Raw genomic sequence first — 26149 nt, 5'->3', positions numbered from 1 at the left:
AGTCGAGCAGGACCGTGAATAGAAACCCACCACGTGTTGAATAAGCAGAAAAAAGGGGGATTTCTAGTTAGAAATACAGAGTGTGAGGATCACTAACAACTGCGCTTTGGTAGATTCCTCGCTTTAACTATCGCATTATGCGCTCAGACGTGCAGTGTTTCTGAGCTACGTGATCAATCACGACGTGTCGGTGATAATAGTGAATGATGACACCCACGACAGACAGTCTCTGATATGGTGCGCGCAGCATTGATTGCGCATAACCGACAAATGCGCACTTTTTATGCGCCAAAGGCTTCTGTCACTTTTCTTTGAAAGCACTTTCCCCCCACAGTGACAAAAAGAAACTGTTTGATGCGCCTGTTGAATAAACGGTTATTACATTCACCGTTAACCAAAGGTTTTAATAGTTTTTTTTAAAAAAAGGAAATATACATTAATAATTCTATCTTAATATCATTATCATTAGTATGATAAACATTTTTATGTTAAATGTTTATTTTTTCCCGCTTTCTCACTCAACAGATAATAAATAATAATTCAGGCAGACACACGCCTCTGAAAAAAGAAAAGAAATAAAAAACGTTTAAGTCAGTTTAAAACTTTTTCAAGCACTGGCTCTGAGTTATATCTGTTGGGTCCCCAAACTGTGTCCGCCTGTGTCATTCAGCCCATGACTGTTAACACTGTATCCTCAACCGTCCCGAGTGAATCCCATTTAAAATGTCTCCTGCTCGGCTGGGCTGCAAATCACCCTGTTTACAATCTCACACCAACACTCACATCAATTAACTGGCCATTGATTTTTCCGCCCGGGACATTACAATATTGCAGACCCCTTTTTCCTCTCCTAGCAATTTCAAGTTTCCTGCATATAATTGCACGGGCTTTTTAACTGCACGCGCACATACACATTTTCCCCTACTAATGATAATTTGCTCTTTGATTTTTTTTAGTCACAGCTTTAATTTCGATCTGGTCCCCAGGTTTGTGGACAGTTTACGCATCAATTGATACTCCCTCCCCCCAAAAAAGAAGAAGAAGAAGAAAAGAATGTTCCATTTGAAAATTATGTGTGCTGTTTAATTATTCGACCTAACGCATTGATAAAGCAGATCACTAAGGCCATCAGAGGTATTTGATTTTCCCTCTGCTCTTTCCTTTTTTCATGAATAAGTAAATAGTAAGGCTAGTCGAAACTAAAAGATATCTGACACAAGAGAGGACCAGATCCATCTAGCCTGCAGCTGCTCTTTAAATATTCAGTGAAAAATAATGGCATCCGAGGCATCACCTATAGTAACATTATTATCTTCATTTCTCAAAATCAGCCTGACTGAAAGCTTCGTTTATCTTTTTCAGGTAATAAATCTACTCGACTCAGCGCTCACAAGAAGCTCCTGTGGGATCTCTTGCCCTCTTAAGCATCCCAAGTGAATGCGCACTCCTGTTAATGCATTATTTATAATAATAATAATAATAATAATAATAATAATAATAATAATAATAATAATAATAATAATGTAACTTCTGTAATCCACAGGCTCGATTAAGACATCGTTTTATTTGCTTTGCCGTTATCAGCTGAAATATATTGGCCAATTGTCAATCTAATAAAAACATTTACCATTATGATAAAATAAAACATATCAACAGGCCAAACATTTAACTTTTGATAAGGACATTATGCAGTAATTCATGCCGATTTTACAACATAAACAACCCAGTGGATGGTGAATATATAAAGAAAAGTTTAGGGTTTTTTTTTTTTCCAAATGCATGATGTGAAATATAGATTAGTCCGCGTGACATGGATATGAGGCAAGCATTCGTTAAAAAAGTGTTTGGGGAAGAATTTAAAAGCTTAATTTATCCCCATTCAGATGAACAGACTTCTGTCTCTCCGCTCTTTACCACTGATCATCCCGGCGCGCACAAACCGTTTGGCTCTGCTGTGCTCAATCAGAGAGAAAGAGAGAGAGCGGGAGCGAGGGAGAGGGAGGTGGAGGTGAATGGTAACGTGACTGAATAGCCCGATGACCAATCAGATCCTCGATGGGCCGGGCTCCACATTTGTCCCACTGCCGCACGGGCCCTCAAAGTTTGTTTATTCGCGGAACGCAGTGTGTGATGAAAACGTGTTAGTAAGTAACCCCTCTTTCTGCTAATAATAATCAAATCAAAGTGATTGGGACGTCGGATCTCACTCTGGACTTTTGGGAACGCGTAACGGTGCCATTTACGCACGGAACATGCTGGCGAGACGTTGCGTTTTACCGCACCGGGAGCTTCGCTTCAAACTCTTCAGAAAGTAGGTGTCGGTGTGCACACAACAAGAGCTGTATTACAGCGATCTTTACGCAAGAGTGGAGAACGGACTACCGAGTTGTAGTGAAATTAAAGTTGGTTGGAGATCGTGAAGGTTTGAGTTGCGAGCGTCCCGTCAATCCACATCAACAGGGGAAAAGGAAAAAAGAAAGAAAATAAACTGTGATGATTGCAAAAGACTGAAAGATACTGTCGCGGGCATGGACTCGAGACGCTGACATTCCCCTGTAGTAGTCAAGATAAGCCTTGACTTGGCTAACAGAAGGGGTTAAACCGTATCTAAAGGGAGTTTGGAAAACCCAGCCTTTCTTCCTCATACGGATCAACTCATTGGGTGGGAGCTGAGAGAGAGACAAGAGTCCCCAGCAAATCAGGAGCTAATTGATTAAAGAGACTTCATTTGAATAGGAGGGGGGCTGGCAAGGTGCCAATCGCCTTTCAAAGAAGCCCCCGTATGATTAATCGCAGAGCATTATTGATAATCATAACGGGGCACATGCGCGGTGGATGTTCTCGATTTACGTAATTTTTTAGAAGGTTTTGTAGTCATTTTTTTATTCTTTGCCTGCTGATGTGCCAGCCAGCATGTCGCGGAGGAAGCAAGCGAAGCCTCAACACTTCCAATCCGACCCTCATCTGCCTTTATCGGAGCACAATGGTGAGTCCAAGTAACCCAACGCTCCTTTTATGCAATCACCGTGAATTTTTCTTTCTTTTAAGCGATGTTTTTATTGTGTCCGCGGTCAACTCTCACTGTTAAGGAAGACTTTGAATTGGAGTTTATGCTGTTAGTTTTTTGTTGATTTCTTTACAAATTCAAGTGACTTCTTGATGAAAGTATGGTCGACTTTTAACAAAAGTTGATGCACCGATTTTCCACGAATTTCCCATTATTCAAGTACCAAGAACAATTTGGGGTAACTTGACATTTCTGCGCTGATTATTTTATTATCAGAGGTTAAAACTCAGTTCTAGGCGGTTAATAAGTGAAATATGAGAACACAGATATGGTGCGTTTTCTTTGGGTTTGAGCTCGGTGTGACTTAAAAGTTTCAAAAGTTTTTAATCTTAACTTTAGCGCGTTTTAAATAAATAAATAATCGCTCCGCTCGCACTCAGGCTTCCCTGCGTTCAGCGGTCGGCGTCTTGCCTCGACATCGACCACCCTGTCGCCCCTGTCGGGACTCCCAACTTTTCTTTGGTCCCGGACCGACAAATACCGTATTCCGTGTGCTTCAACTTTGCGCTGCAAACTCGTACAGATATCTCCTTCTTTTATGAAAATATATCAACAGTCTACGCCATGGCTTGTTACTCTTTTTTTTTAAGTAAGATGAAAGGAGGACAGAGTGCGCCGGAGAACGTTAATGAACAAACATCTTTCCCAGTTCCTCCTGTGACGGTCTCTTTAGTTTACCCGTCTTTAGGCAATTTTTTTTCTTATAAAAAAGAAGAAGAAGAAGAAAACAAATATTTGGGAAACTGAAGTTTTGTCTCGGCCATTCTGTCTCCACAAATACACAACCGATTCGTCCAAAAGATAGTTTCATGTCGATATAGATAAACCGATTTCCTAATTTTAACTTGCGGACTTGTAGCCAATGCGACCATCTTACACCTTTGAAAAAACTGCAGTAAGAATGCTTTGTTAGAAATGTGGTGCCTAAAATGTGAAATGAGTTTGTACAAAGTGGCTTTCAGGACTTTGCATGAGCTCTCAGAGTTTCAGAGGCCAACATAAGCCAGTAAAGTTATAATTAATTGCAAGCTGCTTTGTTTTTGTAGAAAAGGGGAATACTCGAGCCAAACAAGACACTAATAAAACTGCGTTTCAGATCACTGTAGAATAGTTATAAATAAAGCTTTCATTTCGCTACAGGACGTTGCAGCGTGTATTTTTGTTGACCGACTTTTCAGTCATGCGTTCATTAGGAGGAAAAAAATATCCATTAATATTTTAAGTAATTTCATAAATGTTCATAAATGGAAAGAAGCCCCGACTTTGTTATTCGGCGCAGTGTGATCGAATTTTGCCGCACAAAATTTATACTTTCTGCAATTTAAAAATAAATACATCTTTTGATTTAAATTTTTAGAAAAATGGCCTACAGATTTCATGCGAGGAAATAAAAAAATCTGTGCAGCACACTGTGTTTAGCACAACCTGAAAAGCATGTGCATTTCAAATAAATATTTAAAATAAATATTCCTTTCGGGAGAAAGTCACGCATTGAAACGCTGTTTCACGTGATTTTAGGAACTTGATGATTAATGCAAAACCTTGTCTATCCCTGAGTGCTGTTTCTTTCCCCTAAATTTCCTTTAAATCTAATAAAGGGGAGTGAGGGAAAGTCACTTGTTTCAACAACCCATCTGCAGAATGCAAAAATTCCTAATTATGTCTAGGCCATATGCTAAAATAGTTGCAAGTGTCTTGTGTATGTAATTATAAGAGTATGACCATGTTGTCTTTAAGTTTGGGATTATTTAGCTGAAGCAGTGCTCATTATAAATGAGTTGTGTGTCTTTCTAGAGTGTTCTGGTAGCAGAAAGGGAAACAGAAAGTCATTGTATTTGTAGCTGAATATCAGTGATGCTCAGGGCTGTAGTTACTGGGAGGTCGGAGTGAGAGCCACAGAGGGTGGGATGTTGAGCTGTTTTAACCTTTGCCAGCGTCCCTCTGTTTGGAGGTGATCAGAGTTCAGGGCTCACTGTGTTCCTCTCTGCCTTGCCATTGACCCTGCTGATGAGAGCTGCAGGCAGCCCAGCAAGGCCTCAGCTTTTTTATTTAAGAGTGTGTTTGACTGTGGGGCCTTATCAATGTTGTGACCATCCCCTTATGCCCTATCAGAGTGGCCCCCCTAGAGGAGAGATTGGCAGGGCAGCCCCCTTTTGCGCTGTTTCTCCCTGCAAACACAGAGTGCCTCGCTTGTCATTTTGCCATTGTTTATGTGGTGTGAGTTTAGGTGTAGCCTGAAGGACTTGCTTTGCCTTTTTCCCTCCCCTTAAGCTTTAACCATGTCACCGGGGCAGAGCTTCTGAGATTTGAATCTTGTCCTGGACCACGGCAGCTTTAGTGGAACCCCATCTAGTGTTCAGTGGGATGAGTCCTGAGGGCTGGAGAAGATGTGAGCAGAAACCCTCCTGAAGTTACAAGTGTCAAGACGCTCACAGAGGCCCCCTGCGAAAAAATAATGTAGGATCTCTCAAAGCTCTCCAACTTTTTTGACTAATCCTTACTTTCTTGTCTCTCATATTCAGATTTTTGGTCAATCTCTTTGAGGCTCCGTCCTCTTGCTGTCTGCCTTAACGCCCTTTAGCTCTGCTCACTACTTACATTGTGCTATTGATAGACATTCTATCGAAGTTTACAGTCTTTCTTCATACCAGCTTGACTTTATCTTAATTGTAATTTGAAGTTAATCCTTGCTATTTTAGGAATTAAGCCTAATGCTAGCATCTGCGCTGTTTGCTCCTAGTCTTATGTGGACAGTGGATTTGTAGTGATGCATTAATTCAGTTTTGATCCTTTTTCGGTCATCAAGTAAAGACATATTTTGGCAGTGTAAAAAGTCATATGCAGTTGGTGGTGAAATGATTCTTACACTGTACAGCCGTAAAGGCATTTTTACCATTGGCTTTCCTTAAACTTGTGATAGAGTTCGGAAGACGACAATGTCCCTTGCTGCATTGCAATTTGATGACGAGTCTTAGCAGTTCCTTAGTTAGAGTATAGAAATGTACATTTTGGGGGAAAGCTCATCTGTCTTTGCTGTCTTTTTTAGTGTAATTTTATATTCTAGCGATAGTTGTATTTTATCCATGCATTTGTTTTATTGTGGCATTTGTTTGATAAGTTTAAATAATTTGAAAGTGCACAATTTTTGAAAATGCACTGTACAGAAAATAATGTTTTAGTATTTGTTAGGATTTATTCAATTAAAGAAACACACTTATTATGTTTGTGAGTTAAATAGTGAATTAATTAAATTCCACTGTAGAGCTTTTTCTCTGCTGTGTGTAGATTTGCACACACAGACACACACACAGTGAAAACTCAGGTATTTTATTTTTTATGAATAACTCTGCATCTTCCAAAAGTCAGGCAAAAGTTTTTGTTTTTTCTATATTCTTCTATTTTCATCCTGCTCATTTTCATATGATTTGATTTTCTTCACACTAATTTGTGTACAGTGAACCTTGAGAAAAGAGAAAAGGTGTTTATTTAATCCTCACATTTCTCACACTATGAATCAAACACATTTTTTCAAAATTAACGCTTGGGGTGTAGGTAGACGGGTGGGTGGAATTGGGGGGGGGGGGGGGGGGATTTAACATGAAAAGTTATCATTAAAGTTGTCTTCCCTGTTTGCATGGTTTGGTGGTGTGAGGGCCGGGGTTTACTGTCATGGCAACTTTGCGTTATCTGATGTCTCTGAGCGGAGAAACATTGAGGGAGATAATCCCTGAATTAAACAGGATCTGCTTTGAGTCGACTGAGATGAGCAGGGCCAGGCTGTGCCGACGATCCCCGCCGCTCCCATGCTGTGTGAACAATGGGAAGGCATCCTGTCTCTCTGTGGGGCAGGGCTGCACTTCTCTGGGTTTCATTTGCAAATGAATTCTTGGCCCTGATGAAAGTGTTGAGGGGCCAGAGGCACAATGAAAGGGATTCATAGAGAAATGCAATTTGTAAATCAACTTGTATGCTAAATAGCGAGATTTTAGTGTGACAAAGAGGGAAATGAATAAGGAAAGTCTGGAGCACAGCAGTGGCTCTGGGGGCAGGGTGTCGTCTTGCCTTTTCATTCCCTGACTCGTCCTGTTTATTAAAATGGAAAATTTCAAAACCTATTTCAGTGCGCATTTGGAATGTGGTCGTTACTTTAGAATTTTTGTCTAAGTAACAAGAGAAGTTTCTGTTATGCTTGTTCTATGAACTGGTGTGTCTGCCTTCTTAGTTTTGGCAAGTTTGTGATGCATGCGTTCTCATATGCCACACTGCTCTTTAGCGTTGACCAAGTATTTATTTATTTATTTAATCCCTTTCAGGCATTTTTTTTTCCTTAAATGAATTCACCGATAACTGTCCTTTCTTGGATTTAACTTTTGGGTTTATTGGACAATACTTAAACAAAAGTCTTAAGAATAATAAATATTTTTATTCTTGTAATAGATGGCAGATTTGTTTCATGTTTTTTGGTTATCAACTGAGTAACTGTTTACCTTAAACTTCTTTCTTGAATTTCTTCTTCTTTGTTTTTGCTTTCTTGTGTATATGCAGTAGATGTGGTGCCACAGGCTCTGTTGTTCTTGTCTCACTGTGATTGCAGGCTGAGTGGATACAAATTAGTTTAGTGACATAGATAACCTGTCCAAGATGCCTGTAGTTGGCTGAAAATGAGCAAAGTTGACAGCAAATTGAAAGTCTAATAAGTCCTTCAAATGCTTGATTTGCACCGAGTGGACAAGTAGACTTTGAAGGGCATGGAATATAGGAAATCAATGCTTTTCTATGAAATTTCATTAAGACCCAATGATCCTGACTTCACTCTATTCTATATTTTGATGGATTATCTAGAGAAAATGATTACCTTTGGTTGGCCTGATGAAACCCAGATGTACATCTTCAAAGATCACTTTTAACCAATATTTGAGTAGTTCCCATTGATTTTGTATCCCCTCTTATCATGTTTCAGAGGCCACTACATTGAATAAGGTCTTTCCTCATTTCTGCCAGCTTACTGTTGCCTTTTAATCTTTTTTCGTGAACACATCAGAAGGATAGGTGTTAAAACTGATTAACTTAAGATTAACAACAATTGAATTCAAGAAGATAAATCTGCTTCTTCAGCTGCAAAACATTTCTAATCGCTAATCCTCTGTTTCCTCTTTTTCAGGGGACACAGAACTTTGCTCCGAGGACCCCCCCTGCAAGGAGTCAGACGCCCATGTCTGTAGCAGATGTTGTGCTGAGTTCTTTGAACTATCAGATCTTGAGGAACACCAGAAGAATTGCACTAAGAATCAGTTAGTTCTGATAGTGAATGAAAATCCTGCCTCCCCTGTCGGAACTTTCTCGCCTGGGTCTCCTCCTCATAATCCCGATGACCAGATGAATGACACAGCTAATAACACTGATCAAACAGAGGGCAGTGACCTTTTGGAGCCTAACACTCTTGAAAAAGACGAATCCATGGACGTGGACGTTTCCGGAATGAGCAGTGGTCACGAAGAGGACGGCAGTCATACAGAGAGCGGAAGCCCCATTAATACAGTCAGCAGCCATGCTGATAGAGGCACCTCTGGCCCCGCAGTAGGTACTTCAGCTATCTCTGCCTCACTACCTCAGCTCAGTAACCTAACTGAACTGGGGAACTTCTCCATGATCAACAGCAATGTCATAATTGAAAATCTGCAGAGCACCAAAGTGGCTGTGGCCCAATTCTCCCAAGAAGCCCGTTCGACTGGAGGACCAAGGGTGGCCGTGCCAGCACTAATGGAGCAGCTCTTAGCCCTGCAACAGCAACAGATCCACCAGCTTCAGCTTATTGAACAGATTCGCCATCAGATACTGCTACTAGCCTCCCAATCACCAGAAATACAGGTACCTCCAACTTCTGCTCCCGGCACAATGGGGCCAGCTGCCAGCCCCCTGACCACACTCAGCTCACATCTCTCTCAACAGCTGGCGGCAGCCGCAGGCCTAGCACAGAACCTGGCCAGCCAGTCGGCCAGTATTAGCAGCATAAAGCAGCTGGCTGCAGCAGCACAGCTACCTCAGTCCAACCCAAGCAGCAGTGAGACATCTCAGAGCATTACCACACTGGGGCCATCAACAATCAATCCCCAATCCTCTGACAAAAGGCCCACTCCTATGAGTAGCCTTCATTCTCAACTAAGCAGCTCCTCACTAGCAAAGTCATCGACGCCAGCATTTGGAATAGGTAGCTTGTTAAGCTCGGCCGTGAATCCCCTTCTACCTCAACCCCCACCTGGAAATCCCATGTTCTCCAGTTCTCTGTCCAGTGTTGGCACCACTGTAGAGGACCTCAACTCTTTAGCAGCTTTGGCCCAGCAGAGAAAAGACAAGCCGCCAAATGTCAGTTCATTTGAGCATAAGAGCAGCTCTGATGATGCTTTCTTCAAACATAAGTGCAGGTTTTGTGGCAAGGTGTTTGGGAGCGACAGTGCCTTGCAAATTCACCTGCGCTCACATACTGGTGAGAGACCCTACAAGTGTAATATCTGTGGCAACCGGTTCTCCACTCGTGGTAACCTGAAGGTGCATTTTCAGCGTCATAAAGAAAAATACCCTCATATCCAGATGAACCCTTACCCTGTTCCTGAGCATTTAGACAACATACCAACAAGCACTGGCATTCCATACGGCATGTCTATACCACCTGAGAAACCTGTGACCAGCTGGCTTGACAGTAAACCAGTTTTGCCTACTCTGACATCATCAGTCGGCATGCTGCTACCACCAACCATGCCAAGCCTGCCACATTTCATCAAAAAGGAAGATCATTCAATAGCCATAACTAGTCCTTCTGTTACTGCAAAGAGTGACTCAGGTGCCACTGAGCCTTCAGCTAAAAGTAATGATGGTGTATCTGAAGAGGGTGAAGGTGCAACACTGCCTACCTCAAATGGAAAAACTGACGAAGGCAGCAAGACTTTGGGTCTCATGACAAATGTGAGTTGTGCATCAGAAAGCATTGCAGAGTATACGACTTCTACCAGCCCACCCATGATGACCAACCCACTCATGCCCCTTATGTCTGATCAGTTCAAGGCTAAGTTCCCTTTTGTAGGCATTCTGGATCCTCTCCAGGGATCGGAGACATCCAAGTTACAACAACTTGTGGAGAACATTGATAGAAAGGTGAAAGACCCAAATGAATGTGTCATTTGCCACCGGGTGCTGAGCTGCCAAAGTGCACTGAAAATGCACTATCGCACTCACACTGGGGAACGGCCCTTCAAGTGTAAAATCTGTGGCAGGGCATTTACCACCAAGGGAAATCTTAAAACCCACTACAGTGTTCATAGGGCCATGCCTCCTCTTAGAGTTCAACACTCCTGTCCCATTTGTCAGAAGAAGTTCACGAATGCTGTCGTTCTACAGCAACATATCCGTATGCATATGGGTGGGCAGATCCCCAACACCCCTCTGCCAGAGAGTTATCCAGAGTCCATGGCTTCTGATACTGGCTCATTTGAAGAGAGAAACTTTGATGATCTTGACAACTTTTCTGATGACAACACTGAAGGAATGGAAGAGGGTCCAGACAGCAGTGTGCCAGATACACCCAGATCTGCTGATGCTTCCCATGACAGTCTATGTAACTCCCCAGCTCCCCCTGAAATGGCTACCCAGGAAGGGCAAGAGAGGAATGGCCAAGAATATAATAATGAAATGCAGGAACATAATGTGATCCAGATGAAGGCTATTGCAAATGGCTTAATTGAAGGTGACTGTCTCACCAATGACTCCTCATCTCTGGGAGGTGATGTTGAAAGCCAAAGCGCCGGGAGTCCAGCGGTGTCAGAATCTACCTCCTCCATGCAGGCGCCATCACCCACTAGCATGCAGCCACAACCACACAAATCCCCGAGCCTCGAAGAAAGGCACCAAAGGGCCTTATCTTCAGACCCCACCAGTATAAGCCTCTTGCACTCACATCCCTCCAACCTTGGAGCCCTGGACCTGACATCTGTCAGTTCACCAAAAGACCCTTTGGGCATGATTTTCCCCTTCCGTGAGCGTAGCACCATCAAGAATACATCCTGTGACATCTGTGGGAAGACCTTTGCTTGTCAGAGTGCCTTGGACATTCACTATCGAAGCCATACCAAAGAAAGACCATTTATTTGCACGGCATGTAACAGGGGTTTCTCCACCAAGGGCAATCTCAAGCAGCATATGCTAACACATCAAATGCGAGACTTGCCCTCACAGCTATTTGAGCCATCAAATACCAGCCTGTCCTCCAGCCCAACTCCTTCTCTTCTATCTGTCGGTTCTCTAAGCAAACCAGAAGTCAATGGTTTCCTTCATAACCTTCATCCGGAAAACAAGGAGGTACCCCCTGGCTTGGTCACATCATCTGCCTCAACATCCCCAGTGCTTTCCACTGCTCCACCACGCAGGACTCCCAAGCAACACTTCTGCCATACCTGCGCAAAGTGTTTCTCCTCCGCCAGTGCTCTGCAGATCCACGAGAGAACCCACACAGGGGAGAAACCCTTTGCCTGCAGCATCTGCGGCCGAGCTTTTACCACCAAAGGAAACCTCAAGGTAAATGTCGAAACACCCAGCAAACTATTGGCCTCCTAAAAGTATGTGCGTGAGAATGTTCATGAAAAACGAGTCTCAGGGTTACTATTTAATTTTATATGGCATGTCAGTGCATTAGGCATCAAGATGTGGTAATGTGGTATAATTAATGAAAGGAACTGCTCTTAGAGGGAAAAAAATGGAAAAGCTGAATCATGCATGTAATATAATTATTGGAGAGAAATTCCAGCATGTGATCAGCTAAGAATGATCCAGTGCACACAATTAATTATCAGGTATAATCACTGTGAGTAAGTCAGTCTGTATTTTTCCATAACGGATTCTGTAAAAAATGTCACAGGCTTAAATCATCAAGAAAAAGATCTGCTTAGTGATCTTTAGGATTTTGGGGGATTATGTGGCCTTAATTTACAATTATGTTAGTTATTTTTGAATGTCTCAATCTCCAATTCCTAGTGGAGAAATAAGGGCATATGTTTTTTTCTTGTTTGTTTGGGGGTTTTTTTATTTCTAAAAGATTTAAGAATCAAGCTCAGGCTGTTGGATGATACTAGACATACAGCGATATCTCACAGTGGTATGGTTTATTTAAAAAAAGGCTCATAAACTTTGTGTAAACTATTGTATATGAGCCACATTAAAATACAATTATTTTTGGAGCAGTGTTTCAAAAATGTCCAAGCAGAATGTTGTCTTGTTCTTAGAAAGGGTATGGGCAGAGGTGAAATGTCACATGTAATACTGGCTGGGGCAATGAAACTGGACAGTGCAATTTTTGCTTCAGCCGTGCAGTCCCCTTGTGAGATGAGCAAATTAAAGTTCAGATTAAACAGCATGTATCAGTCTTGCCAAAAGATGTTTACACAGTGTTTGTACTTCTCATAGCATAGGCAGCTAACTGATCTGCTGCACTCAGGGTGTGAAGCTATTTTAATTCACACTCAAGCATTATTATTATTTTTTCCATTGCATCATCTCATGTGCAGCTCTTGTGGCCAAGTTTGTAAACATCACTAGTTTTCATCCCGCTCATTGCTCTGTCTCTCACCTCCTCTCTTTTGTTCTTCTCCCTCTCCGTCTGTGTAGGTTCACATGGGCACCCACATGTGGAACAGCGCTCCTGCCAGACGTGGCCGCAGGCTCTCCGTAGATGGCCCGATGGCCTTCCTTGGCACCAACCCAGTCAAGTTTCCCGAGATCTTCCAGAAGGACATGGCATCAAGGGCAAGCAACGGAGACCCGACCAGTTTCTGGAATCAGTATGCTGCGGCCTTCTCCAATGGTCTCGCAATGAAGACAAATGAAATCTCTGTCATCCAGAACGGAGGCATCCCACCCATGTCAGGTGGTGTCGGAAATGGGGGCAGCTCTCCCATAGGTGGCCTGACAGGCAGCCTTGATAAGCTACACAACACGGAGCCCAATGCTGCTCTGGCTGGTCTGGAGAAAATGGCCAACACAGAGAATGGGGCCCACTTCCGGTTCACACGCTTCATGGAGGACAATAAAGAAATTGCCACCAATTAATATATGTCCTCAACTGGGCACAGACACATAAAGATGCCTAAAGGCATACTGTACACATATGTAGACACAGACAGAGGAAGAGAACAAGACAGGGATAAAATCAGCTGAACTGCTTTGCTCGCCATTGAATCTTTACGAACATGAGTGTGAAGACAAGTTGCTTTTTTTGTACAATGTACATGTTATAGTTTTAAGGAGCTTATTTATTAGTGATTATAACCTTGCTTGAAACCAAGTGGAAGCATTAACAATTAGGTTTTGTTTATTTTAAAGCCACAATGGGTGCTTTAAAAATGTGCTTTTGAAACTTAGAATATCTGGTTAGATAACCTTACCTTGGCATTAAGTTATTTTCTGTCTGTAGTAGCTATAATTGAACTGTCTATGTTCATGTGATGCATTAGCCCTGTAATAAGCGAACAGACTTGCTGTAAATAATGTACACTGATCTTCTGTAGATGGTCTAACATCTGTGTGTTCATGAATCCCCCCCACCCCGCCTCATCAAGACAAAACAATGAAATTCAGGCAAGGGACTAAATGATGTTGTAGTTCCTTTCTTTCCGATTATTATTTACCTTTATCTTATTTAAGGAAGACAAAACATTGAAGTTTGCTACATTTCAAGGGTTTATTTAGTGTTAATTTGTTTTCTCGTTACAGTCTCTGTATTGTACTTTCTACTTTTTTTGTTTACTTCCATTTTTTTTCTTCTATCTTCTGTTGCTCATATTTTATTGTTGTTGAGAGCAAGACGGTTACAAATAGAGGAACATTCAGTCTGGCCTGTTTCCTGGATTTTGGAACTGAGACAGCTAATCAAATTGGAAGGATCACTTTTAGTATCTGAGCTGGATTTCCACATTGCTGCTATGTCCCAGCATCCTCACTGACATCAAGTGCAAAGTTATGTGTTGAAGCTTCTGTAAATATGTTCAGATGTGGAAATACAAGCTCCCTTGCAAGAAAATGTACATAAAGCTCTCACAAGAAGTCCATCACGGCCAGGGGACAAAATGATAGTGTTTTTATAAGTATAAATATATATCGGGTTTGACAACCTTCGGACTGTTACATGCACTTTCTTGGAAAGTTGGAAGATCTTTATGGGTCCAGTTTCTCTACACTTTAATACCTACTAACAACTAAGATACTGTAATTCTTTACTCTAATAATCAAATACATCAGTTTTCCAAAAGAAACATTGTGTGTTTGTGTGCTTTTATTTCCTCATTTTAAAAATACCGTCTCTTTACATTTACTAACAACTATACATAAGAAAAAAAAGCAGAAATAAAAAATAAATTAAATAAGCAACTTTTGTTTCTTTTAAAGAATTTGTGTTCACGTGCAGCCTCCACACTTCCGTGCACAAACTACAGAAACGGAGGCTTGGGTGCTGATGGTGTGAGTTTTCCTGCTCTTTAATTTAAAATGAACACTGTTTGAACATCGTAGTTTCTATAGCTAGTTCTCCAGATCTCCAATTAATGACTGTTCCACAGAATCGGATAAATTCAAAGCGTATCCGTGGAAAGGAAAAGGCCCCCTTCTGCAATTTATTTACAAAGGGTTTAAAAGAAAGAAAGAAAGAAAGAAAGAAAGAAAGAAAGAAAGAAAGAAAGAAAGAAAGAAAGAAGCGCGTCGCAGCGGGTAAAAGGATGGTGTGTCCGGAGCAGATAGTTAAGCAGGAGGTGTCCGATGCGCAGTTGGCGTTATTTTTCTTCTTCGTCGTCTTCAGTTGAAAATAGAACTTGTATTAAGAAAGCGACGAGCTAGTTAGTGCTTTCCAAAGAAGGTTGTCAAGACGATCGCTCGGTTATCCGGATACAGTTGACGACTTTAAAGGCGTTTGCGTTGCATTTTTTATTCAAAGTGAAAAATGTTCCCCTTTTGTATTTCGACAGCTGCATTTAATTTAACACATCGTTGCACATCCTGCAATGCAGGATCTGTTAATTTCTGTCCAGCATCCTCGGCGCGCTCCCCTCCTCTTTACAAAGCCGAAATCCCCAATATTTACGTTTTAGATTTCGAGACGTTGAAGCTAAATGATCCTTACCCACAGTGCCTGTTTTCTTTTTAACAGTCACATCTGTTCCCCTGAGCTCTGTTTGTGCAGTAAATCGGCTTCCTGAGAGATTCCTTCAAAGAACAAAAAGAAAAATAAAACATTCCCACATTCTTGCTTAATTATGACAAATTCTTCGTTTGCATGTACTATTTTAAATATGGTGTATTTCTACTTAGGAAAATTATTATTATCATTATTATTATTATTACATTCTAAATGATAATCTAATTGATTTCATAAAAAAATAATTTCCAAATGATAACATTATAAATACTAAACTATGTGCTGCAAAATTAAATCATAAAATTATAAATATTTGAATAATAAAATAATGGAAACACAATAAATAAATAAAAAAAGGCCTGATGAGTCATTTGGCTTATTTTTCATGCAGACTGCTCACAGCTGGGGAGCACAAATATACAGGAGTAAATACATGTTTTATCTCTGTGTGAGTCATCCCACCACTAAGCATGGACTGTGCTCTTGGTTCCCAGCTCCTTGCTTAAGTATCGATTGAGCTGTGCAGTATTACAGAAACACTTGAATCTCAGGTGGCAGGAATGAGTACAATTGATCTCTTCCACTGTGGCTCCCAGCAGTGGCTTTTTGCTCCACAACACACCGCACCACAGGGAGAGCCAGGCGAACACACTGAAACACAATCGCTAAAGACTAAGATGGGCTGTCCCAGTCTGCCCTGCTCACTGTCACAATTTACTGTGAGTCTAGTCAACTGCTCTGCCGCTACATTGAGACTTTGCTTTCAGGCTACTGAGAACATATACACAATATTATGCTGTAAACACATATTCTACAGGTAGACACAAAGTCATGTACACACACATTTGGATTTATTTTACATCTAATGTTTGTTTTTGTTTTTATTTTAGTTTCATGGTTATTTTTCTTTTTCCTTATTCAAGCTAAATGGCTTGATGACTTTTTGCTGCAGAGTCTGGCAAGGATGGGAACCATCAGGAAAGAAACATTACTCTCTTTAGCTGTAAGCCACTCCTGTCCACTTACTGTACACTTGAAAGTTCATTATAGGGTTGGCTTAAGTAAAGGCTGTGTGCACAGCTGTCACACTGCAAAAATAAACTCACTTGTTTTCTGGTTGTGTCAGAAATCTTTTCATGCACACTTGTGTATATTTAACACAGTTGTCATTATGGAAATTATATTTTTACCTGGAAAACATCTTTATTTCATAATACATAAATGTGGATAAAACAGGAAAACATGAAGAGAAAAGAATGACCTCCATGGCTGATGGCAAGTTTTTGTGCATCATCTGATGTATGCGTTCATTGTAAAATGAGAGGTCAGAAAAAATATATATTTTTGACTCTTAATTTGTGGTTGGACTGAAATCTGTTTAATAGCTGTTGTTTCTCTTTCCTGTACCCTCAACCGCCCTTCAGTGTGTAGGTCAGGCTAAGTTGAAGCTGCACATAGGCGATCTTAGGAAGCTGGAGTCCCCACCCGCCCACACCCACTTCCGCTTTGTGCTGTCAGCCCTGCTGAGTCGATACAAACCGTAGCCTGGGGCCCAGCCTGGACTCCCCACTGAGGTTCTGGCCTACGTGAGATCAAAGACCCACTGAGAACAATAGTAAGGCAGCCGCGGTTCACTCTCCCCGGATGCACCTCCACACCTGTCCATGCTGTCACTCAGGTGACTGACCTGCTCAGAGGCCTACTGTCTATAACAACATACCCCTATGTTCACCTACAAATATTGATGTAGAAATAAAAAAAAAGCAAATCTAAATCATTAATAAGTAATACGCCACTGACTGTTTAATGTGCTTCTGTTTGTCTCCCTAATTTCCCAAAAGGGTGTTTTTTCTGTTTCCTGGTATGTTTGTAAATGTCTAATTTGTGTTGTCATTTCCCTCAAGCCATTCCAGGCTGTTTTTATCTTCCTGTGGTTCTCATCATACTTCCTGTGGAAAGTGGAGGCTGTCTGCAGCATGTGCACAGCTGTTTGGAACACCTCCATATTGAAGGTACAAACATGGAGCACAACTTTTTAGCTCTGGGTTTTCCATTCTGCCACTGCTTTTTTACACTGCCACTGCTAGCGAAGCAATCAAGATGTTTAAGTAGAAACTTTAATCCGCTGAAAGGCAGCTCTTTTACTTCTGCCCATGTGTAAGTTCTACTCAGGGCTCATGAGGCTTTGGAGTTTTTCTTTGCATGGTTTATTTTTATAGTGCAGAAATCTGGAGACTTTCCAAATGTCAAGGTCATTTATCTTGCAGTTCATCCGCTCCTTGCCTTTTGTGTTGTGAGAAAGAGAGGCACAGGCCCATATTGCATTTCATGACCTATTGTGTCAAAGGAGCGCCCAGACAAACAGGTGGGAGCTCTTCGTGGACCAGCCTCGCCAAATTTGAGGCTCCCTGGCCCTTTCTTTAATAAGACACTCATGCTTGCAGAACGGCCTCAGTACTCCGTTTCCCTCTTCGTCAGATGGGAACCTTCACGGATGCTAATGAACATACAGTAAGGGTTTGTCTCACGCTCAGTGAGCCTGCTATCTGCGTCTCCCAGTTTATCATCACCACTAAAATTGCAAGGCCATTTTACTGGGCTTTTACTACAGGGGAGACATTTAGGGTATTGTGATGCTAATTCCTTAAAATGTGATGTCTAGGTTTGTTCTTTGAGGTCAGGGTAGGTTTATGAGACAGGGTCTTTTGACGAAGTACAAGTACCTTTTTTGTTATCACAGAAAAACCTGCAGTCACGGGTTGTCCTCCCTGCCCCTAAAGGCAAATTTAATTTCATGTACATTTCCATTTTAAGATGAATCACATGTTCGCTTATTTTGTACAGTAGAATAGAGACAGATCGTCTTTCTTTGGGTTTAAAGAACAGCTTTGAGATTAAGTAGGCTGATTGTGGCCCTTTCACCATCAGAATTACGGCTGGTAACCCAAGCCAGGTCTGTCTGCTCTGGGGCTTAAACACACACACAGTAGGGGACACTCTCTGTTAATGTCATCTCAGAGATTCAGTTTCCTCATCACAGTCTTACCTCAAGTCACACAACCTCTGACACATATTCTTATTTTTTTCTCACAGTGTGAAAGCATGCTAGTAAGACGGATATTCTACAAGTTATCGATACTGAGAAGTTGTCAGGATGGGATGTCAGAGAGACTAGGAAGAAGCCCTTCAGCCGCCTGTCAGGTGTGTTTGATTCCATAGGTGCAGTGGAGAGATGTCTTGAGTTTATTGAATTTGTCATTTTTGGCCTGGGAGTGAAAAGGGCACCTGTGTGCTGCCGTAAGCCCCCACGCCTGGGCCACCACCTGCATCACAGATGACAGCTGATGTGCAGGGACAACCCTGAAGCAGTTTTTTTTTAAAGCACTCCATCACTCACTGTGTACATTATTCATCAGCTGAAAAGCTGATAGGATATTTACTTTGTCAATTTTCTCATAAAAGGCTCATTGGGCACAAAAAAGTCACCCAGGGTTACAACAGGAAAGTCAAAACTATTTCGGAGTCAGTTTCAGTGTGCTGCCAGTCTCAAATTCAAGACTTTTTGAGTTGTAAATACTGACCACCCACACCAATGCTAGATCAAAGCAAAGGGCTGCAACAGTGGCTGAATATTAGCGACATTACTCAAGTGTGTGATAGGTTCTGTTACTCAATTGCTGGCCATGGGAAAATGAGAAAGTCTGATAGAGATTTTGCTCCATTTTACTGTCATTAAGGGGATCTGGGACTGCTATACAGTGTATCTACTGGGCCAGGAACTGTAAAATGTGTAATCTAACGAAAGATAAGAAATGCATTAGGTCATGGCAATTCCCACAATGTTCTGTTTGATATGGAGATGTGTGTGTGCGGGAGGGTGGGTAACTCAACTGCACCATTAGACTTAGTTTGACTCCCACTGGGTCTTGCGGTGCTAAAAATGAATCACTCATCAGGTTAAAGCATCCGCTAAATGGAATATGCTATGATTATGGGATTTCAAGCACACAGAAATGTTTGTGTGAGTGTTTTTTATAGCCTGCCCCCCGTGTGGATCTCTTTGCATACACGGCGTCCTCATGCTCAGTTAACTCTCTGCCACCTGTGATTAATAAGAAATATCCCAGATCCAGCAGGTTAATGTTTAATCAATCAACTGAGAGAGAAGCCTCTAAATGGCCTAGTTTATTTTTAACCACTGCATCACATTAACAGCACCAAGGTCTTGCACAGCCAAAACTCATTATTTCTTTGGTTTCAGCTAATGTTTATCAATCTGTGGTGGAAATATTTTACACCAGCCTTACATGCTTCTTGTCAGAGCTGGGAAAAGTGAGAGAGGTTTCAGTTATCAGGAAGAGTGTTTTGAAATTAAAGGACAGAATGCAGCGATTTTAAAGGCAAAAATGTCACAGGACAGAGTGTAATTGTACACTGAGAGATGATGTAAAATTCCAGCTCACATTTTTTATAGTGATAGTAGATACATTATGAATCATTCACTCCATTCTAGGATGATTCTGCAATATTTGTTACACTGTGTGTTTACTGTTCACTGCGAGCTGCTACTGTGTTACTTGGCTGAAGCACCTGCGCTAGAAATCAACACCCCAGTCAGCAATAATGCTCTCTGAGGCTTGGCCAGTTTACTAAATAATCGATCCAAATAAAAGCAGCAGATAAAATTGACTGACCCTCATATACTTAATTATTGCAGCTATTTGACCAAATAGCATTTTTCAGGATGCTGTGTGTCACAGGCCATCAATATTCCTTTAATCGCCGTTAGTTATTGCCCTACTTTGTTACTGCTGTAGATGGCCAGTCTCCAGTGGTCAGTTTGGCCCAGGGCAGCAAGGGAATGAGATGCTAAATGGTTGCGCAAACAATTTGATTATGCTGTTTAATTCCCGTCATATAGATCTGCCGGGCCTGCTGATGCACTCATTTCTGTGAGGCTGTGTGGCAGAGTGCTGACCTGCCTGCTCACACCACCTGGCCTGAAAAAGCAGGTTTTTCCTCTACGGCCTCAGGATCAATAGTGCATGCTCTGTGGGTATGGACCGGTGTCTTGCAGGCTTCACCTCTTGACATGTTGGCTTTCAGCTCTTGTATGAAAGGGCGGTGCTCAACAGCCAGTCTAAGAGGTGGAACGTAGAAACTTCTAGCCTGTTTGCATTTGTATCCTCAGCCCTCATCTAGCTAAACTAAGGTGCTGTAATACAAGGAGAGTTGAGGGTTAAGTCTCCCCCATTGAAACAGACCACCTCACCCAAGTGAAAAATGAGAAATGAGCAGGGCAAGCTCTCAGACCCAGTTGCCCAGTTCCCAAAATTAACATTTCAATTCAAAACCAATAATAACGCATTGTGTCTGGCATGAATGAGAGCTGTTGCAAAGGGAAGGCGATACCTCCTGTTCCTGTGTCAATGAAAAAGCTCCTTCATCTTCTGCTAAAGGGCCCACACAGTCTGAGGTCAGCCAGTCAGTCTTGGTTACACTGCACAGGCATGCCTGGGAGGACGGCTCGAGCTTCCCGGTGCCTTTACAAAAGCCAGGAACTGCAAACACACACACACACATCCACACTGACACAGAAACACTCATGTCATGCTCTGCATGAAGTTGATGGCTCTTAAGCTTTGCCAAGGACTACTTAGCACATTGAAAGGAAAGTACACTTTGTGTTCTTTGAAATGAGTTGTAGTAGGTAACTGCAATATCAGATGACCAGTTCAGCATTGGCAGCATATTATGATTTGAAACATAATAGTTGTATCTGGATAAATAATCTTTACATGTGCTTTCCACTTGTACTCTATTTGTCTGTTACTGCTGTATTCATACAGTTGTGACACCTTATCTGCAAGATATTCAGTAAAAACACCCACAAACACATTATATCTCGGGTGCTCATACTGTACGTCTCTGTTCATGTTAAACTGTCTGATATGCTCATTGACAGGAGATTCCAGGCACTCAGAAAGGGCCACAAATGAACACACTGTGTCGGGGGGTTTAGGCTTTGGCTCGTTTTGGCTTTTGAAAACTGGTTTGGGAGCCAGGCTCTATGACTCTGCCAAGAAGGTGTCAGAGCAGACCTCTGCTACACGCTCCCCTCCATCAGAGAGCAGATTACTCTTCTGGGAGGTGAGGCAGAGGGGCACAGGGCAATTCCAAGAGAGGCCCACTGTTGTTCCTACTGAGAATGAAGGAGCAGAAGAACCTATATGCTACCTGTCTGGTCCGAGTGATGCAGCTGTTGTGGTCTGCAGACAGGTGAGATTTCTGGGTGGGTTGGATTGATGTTTCACTTTTCTCTTGTAGCATTCTCTCTGCTTTCATCTAAATATATTTGTTAGGAACAGGATAATCAGTAAACCTTCAAAAATCAAAGAGGAAGACAATGCAGCATTATGAATAATATACCCAAATCTGCAGACTTTAGGAAAATGGGCAAAAATTTCTGTGTTTCACAGTACCTAGTAATAACTGTATTACAGCAGCCAAAATGAATGTTAAAGTCGGCTGTATATCAAAGAAACAAAGCCGTCTAATTTTTTCTTTTTAAAATAAGCACAGCCAAATCAGTAAACAAATGAAAGTTCTCAAAAAACACGAATATATATAAGGTAATATGTTAATATTTAGTTAGGGAGTTGAGCTTCAAAAGAGCTAGTAAACAAATTTGTTACCTTTGGACCGTGGAGGCTAGGCATTTCTAATGATTTCTATTTTTCTTGCAGGTTAAGCTAAGCAGATTCTGGCTGAAGTTTTAATGCTTTCATGAATTCTCTAAATCTTTCCTTTTAGGAGTTTGGCATAGTTTACATTTTAAACATGATTTTACACCAACAGAGTTAAATGTTTAAAACATCATATTCTGCAAAGGCCAAACCGTCAATTGTAGTGATTTTTATGTTGAATTAATTTTCCCTTATTAGTTAATTCACTTTTTAAATTGAATTTACAATTTTTTGTTATTTTTTTCACACCATAATCATACCAGAGAAAGTCCACCCTTGACAGACATATAATGAATATTTTGCTCAGCCTTCCTCGGTTATTAACTTAAAATATAGAGGGGGGAGGGGGGGGGGGCATATAGCCATTCCGTTGTTGTTCTAAACATGTATGAAAGTGTAGAGCAAACATAAAAACAAACTTCCATTATTGAACATTTCTGTTAAATGGCCAAGAAAGCGTCTTTTGGCAGGCAGCGATGACATCAGTGCCCCCAGTGAAGGGGCCAGCTCCACTAATAAGGCACTGTTGGGATTGCTGCCCGCTTAGGTTGTCAATGAGTCTGTCTTGATCTGAGGATTAGGCCAGTCGTTCCAATTACAGCCTGGTGCCTTGAGGTTTGTCAGGCATTGACACAGACGCCTGTCGATGGCTCGGCGCATATTCCAGGACCCCGCTGAGTGACAGGCGCCAGTGTGCCAAGAGACTATGATGCTCAGTAGGTGTGTGCATACGTATATTGTGTGCATGTGTGTCTGCGCTTGCTAATTTGTCTCATACCTCTCAGCTGTAAGTGAAGTCACTGTTCTGTATGATTGTAGAGCAGTATGTTAGTGCATAGTGTCTTATTTCCACCAACACTTTCTGACAGTTATCTTTCTTATATATAAGAACACTAACGTAAGACTGCTAATGTATCTGTTAGCTGTCACATGAACTGTCAGCTACTTGCCTGTTACAAAGAGTGTTAATAATTTAATACAACAGATAACACACTCTTATTACTTATCCTAAGAAATACTCCATATTAACCAGTCAGGCAGCTCAGAGTAGCTAATTTCTTAAGAACAAAAGATAACCTTCACCTTCAGATTAACTGTTACCTTCTGTCTGTGATGCATTGGGATTATTTTGTGATCAAATAACTCTTTTAATGTTGTTGTTGTTGTTTTTGGAGGTGATGGTGTTTCCTTAAACCTGCCTCATCTGTATTCAATTAGGTCTAATATTTGACATCAGAATTTATAACAGATGTGAATGAAAGAAAACCACTATGAAAGAAAATCAGCACAATAACAAAAAAGGGGAAGTGGCTAGACAGTTACCCAAGAAAACAAGAATATTGTTATCTGTCTATGATGGAACTCGGTCAGTGTGACTGCTAAAAATCAGTACAAATGCCAAACCGCATGATGAGACTGATGGTAAACCCTGATTCTTACTTTGTTTTACTCTCTGCATTGGCAATATGGTGTGATATCTAAATTTGACTACTCATCTTAAGAAATGTGGATAATGTACAACTATCAAACAACAGAGAGAAATAGATATAAATATATATTTTCTTTTTGGTTTCTTTTACTAACATTGCATGGAGCGAAACAGGGAAACAGGTAAGGTAGTCTCTCTGACTACAGACATGGATGTATATGACTATATACACAAGCTAGACGCAGCCATCTTGATGTCAAAAATTGCTTTGTTTTGTCAGCTAACTTGGTTAGCAAGCCGTTCTCATCTATTGCATTGTATTGGTGGAACACAGACATGGAGAGCTAACCTGTAATTCGTGTTAAGTAACATAGAAAAAATAGATTTTCATTAATTAAAACTGGATTGCAAAATCCTGGGGACTGTTAGTCTAATTAATGAAAAACGTTAGATTTTTAAAAAAGCAATCTAGCTGGAACCTACCTGCTAGCTATAGTAGCCACCTCAATTGCAATGCATTACTTTAAGTCTTAAGCCATTTTAATCAGACCACTTCTTACTGTTTTAAAAGTGAAATTAGCTAAAGAGACCAAATTTCTGCTATAAACTTTGTCATTTTAACATTTGGAGTCTTGATTTTAGCGACTGCCTCAAGTGGACATTTGGGAAACTGCAGTTTTTGGTGCAAACACATTGGCAGTATTTTTCAGCTTTAGAGGTTGCCACTTCATGCTGGTGTCTTTCTTTGCTCCGCCATGAGTCAGAAGGGCTGGACAGAGCAGCGTTCAACAACTTGACAAGGCATGGCTGGACTCAGCCAGCTCTCATCTGGTCATCTCGGCTAATTCAACCCTCCTTCTTGTGTCCACGATAACGCACACTAGAACAAGCACACACATATACATGCTTGTCGCCTGGGAGGCCAGCAGTGACTTTACACCCACAGAGGTGGGTCATGTGACACAGAGTGCTGTGTTCTACGTTTGATACTTAATATTCACCACCTGGTGTTATTTACATGCCATTAAATGAAAGATGTGTGCTGACCTTACTGACTCTATTTATCTGATTTGGATGCAATAATCAAAAGTTCACTTTGTGTGTCCAAAATGAAAAATGCAGAATCTCCCAGGTTACACAAGAAGAAATAACTATCCCACTATGGTTTTTATAGCAATTATCTCCCCCTTTTTTTTCTGAGTGTAACGTTATCCAGCAGCGATGTTAGCAGGCTGTAATTAAATATGAATGCAGCTCTGTTGGTTGTCTGGCTAGTTTGTTTGGTTCAGTGCTGGCCTGAGGAGGAAAGCTCATCAAATCAGTTGTGTTTGTGTCATTCTATACCCCTGGAACACTCCATGACAGGGAATCTCGGTGGTTTTGTGTTAAAAAAGGGGAGGGGGGGATCACCTGTATTTAGAGTTAATTAATTCAAAATATCTCACTGGCTCGCACTTTAATGAACCCTGGATTGATGAAAAAAAGGGGCCCCTGTACGCCCCCTTGTCCCCGCATTGCACAAAAAACATTTTCAAATTGCATGCTGGTGCAGATAATTCACTTATTCTGTGTAATTGGATGCTGACCAGGGTTAATATGTAGGGTGTCATTAAATGGAAATGTAGAGCTGTAAAGGGGTACTGTATGATACAGGGAACCTTTTCTATAGAGCTGCCCAGATTGTGAGCTCCTTCTTCTAGCTGGCAGGGACGTTCTTTATTTGAGACAACTCAAGCATGAATTCTGCAAAGGAAAGATCGGGGACGGTTATATTCACTTCTGTTTGTTGCCCAGTTGAATGAAATGACCTTTAAGATAAAGCAAATCTCATGAGCAAGTCAGGTGAAGAAAAGGCCGCACAAATAGGGCAGATGTGGTGAAAGGAACTTTTTAAATTCAACAGTGAAGGAGCGCTGCTAGAGTACAGATAGTTAAAAGACTGTTGTTTGCTGGTAACCCTGCTCTGCCACCCCGACAATGCCACATGGGAGGAGGCACATACTGTGGACATTCCTTATGGTGATTCACTGATTGGACACCAGGGATTTACTTTTTTCTAATTTAATTTTAGAGCAACTGTTAAGGAAAAGTCTTGCGATTGTCTAGAAAATTATTTTGGTGGGGGAAGGCAGCAGTGGAATAATACAGGGTAATCTGGAGACTGGTTAATTAAGTTGCTCCTCCATCCTCCATTCATGAGTACGGCCTGTAATTAGTTCTCCAGAAGCAAAGGAATTTTCATCGGATGGGTCAATTTGAATTCCTCCTGACTCCGATGGAGAACGCCAAGCCTCTGCGGCTTCAGGAGAGGCCTGTAACCTGCATTCTCCTTGTGATAGCAATGCTGTAAAACCTAACCAAATGTTTAAATATGTCCTAAAGAAGAGCCATTAAAAGTCAAAGCACGTGGATGTACAGTTAGTAATAAAAACAACAAAATTAACGCTTTCGAGCGCTGCCTCCTTTTTGTTGTTTTTCTTGGTAGTCTAGTGGTGGCTGTGCTGTGCCACGACTCACCAGCTTTGCCACCTACAAAGAGGGCAGACTCTGCGCTGCCTGGATACTTTTGGTGAGGAAGTTAATCATATACCTCAGAGTAGCGCGACACAAGAAAAGCAGTGTTTGTAAACCTGCCCCCACAGCTCTGCCCATAATTGGCTCTACAAGTGACTGCCTCGGCTTCCTGTCAGCATTATATCTGTGTTCACACCAGCCCAGCTGGTAAGACATTTGTTCCT

At 41.5% G+C, this 26149-nt stretch overlaps 1 protein-coding gene across 2 annotated transcripts; it reads left to right on the top strand.

Moving 5' to 3' along the window:
• Positions 1 to 2101: 2101 nt before the first annotated feature.
• Positions 2102 to 14361, top strand: sall1a (spalt-like transcription factor 1a). 2 transcript variants are annotated; one of them, XM_076876162.1, is made up of 4 exons: positions 2102 to 2986; positions 5339 to 5524; positions 8229 to 11632; positions 12719 to 14361. In XM_076876162.1, the coding sequence occupies exons 3-4, from the start codon at positions 8444 to 8446 to the stop codon at positions 13157 to 13159; spliced, it is 3630 nt and encodes a 1209-aa protein (XP_076732277.1). In that variant the 5' UTR covers positions 2102 to 2986; positions 5339 to 5524; positions 8229 to 8443; the 3' UTR covers positions 13160 to 14361. The 2 variants fall into 2 exon arrangements, with proteins under 2 accessions (XP_076732277.1, XP_004539748.2); XM_004539691.4 differs by lacking the exon at positions 5339 to 5524.
• The last annotated feature ends 11788 nt before the right edge of the window (positions 14362 to 26149 follow it).

The sequence above is a fragment of the Maylandia zebra genome, linkage group LG1, assembly GCF_041146795.1.
Source record: "Maylandia zebra isolate NMK-2024a linkage group LG1, Mzebra_GT3a, whole genome shotgun sequence".
Classification (NCBI taxonomy): Eukaryota; Metazoa; Chordata; class Actinopteri; order Cichliformes; family Cichlidae; genus Maylandia; species Maylandia zebra.
This window is presented reverse-complemented; position numbering and strand designations above follow the sequence as displayed.

What these genes read in the sequence shown, in the direction of transcription:
- sall1a (XM_004539691.4), top strand. Translation starts at nt 2,914, where the DNA reads ATGTCGCGGAGGAAGCAAGCGAAGCCTCAACACTTCCAATCCGACCCT. An exon ending in GCCTTTATCGGAGCACAATG is followed by an intron (nt 2,987 to 8,228) that starts GTGAGTCCAAGT and finishes CCTCTTTTTCAG; the next exon opens with GGGACACAGAACTTTGCTCC. An exon ending in CCACCAAAGGAAACCTCAAG is followed by an intron (nt 11,633 to 12,718) that starts GTAAATGTCGAA and finishes CCGTCTGTGTAG; the next exon opens with GTTCACATGGGCACCCACAT.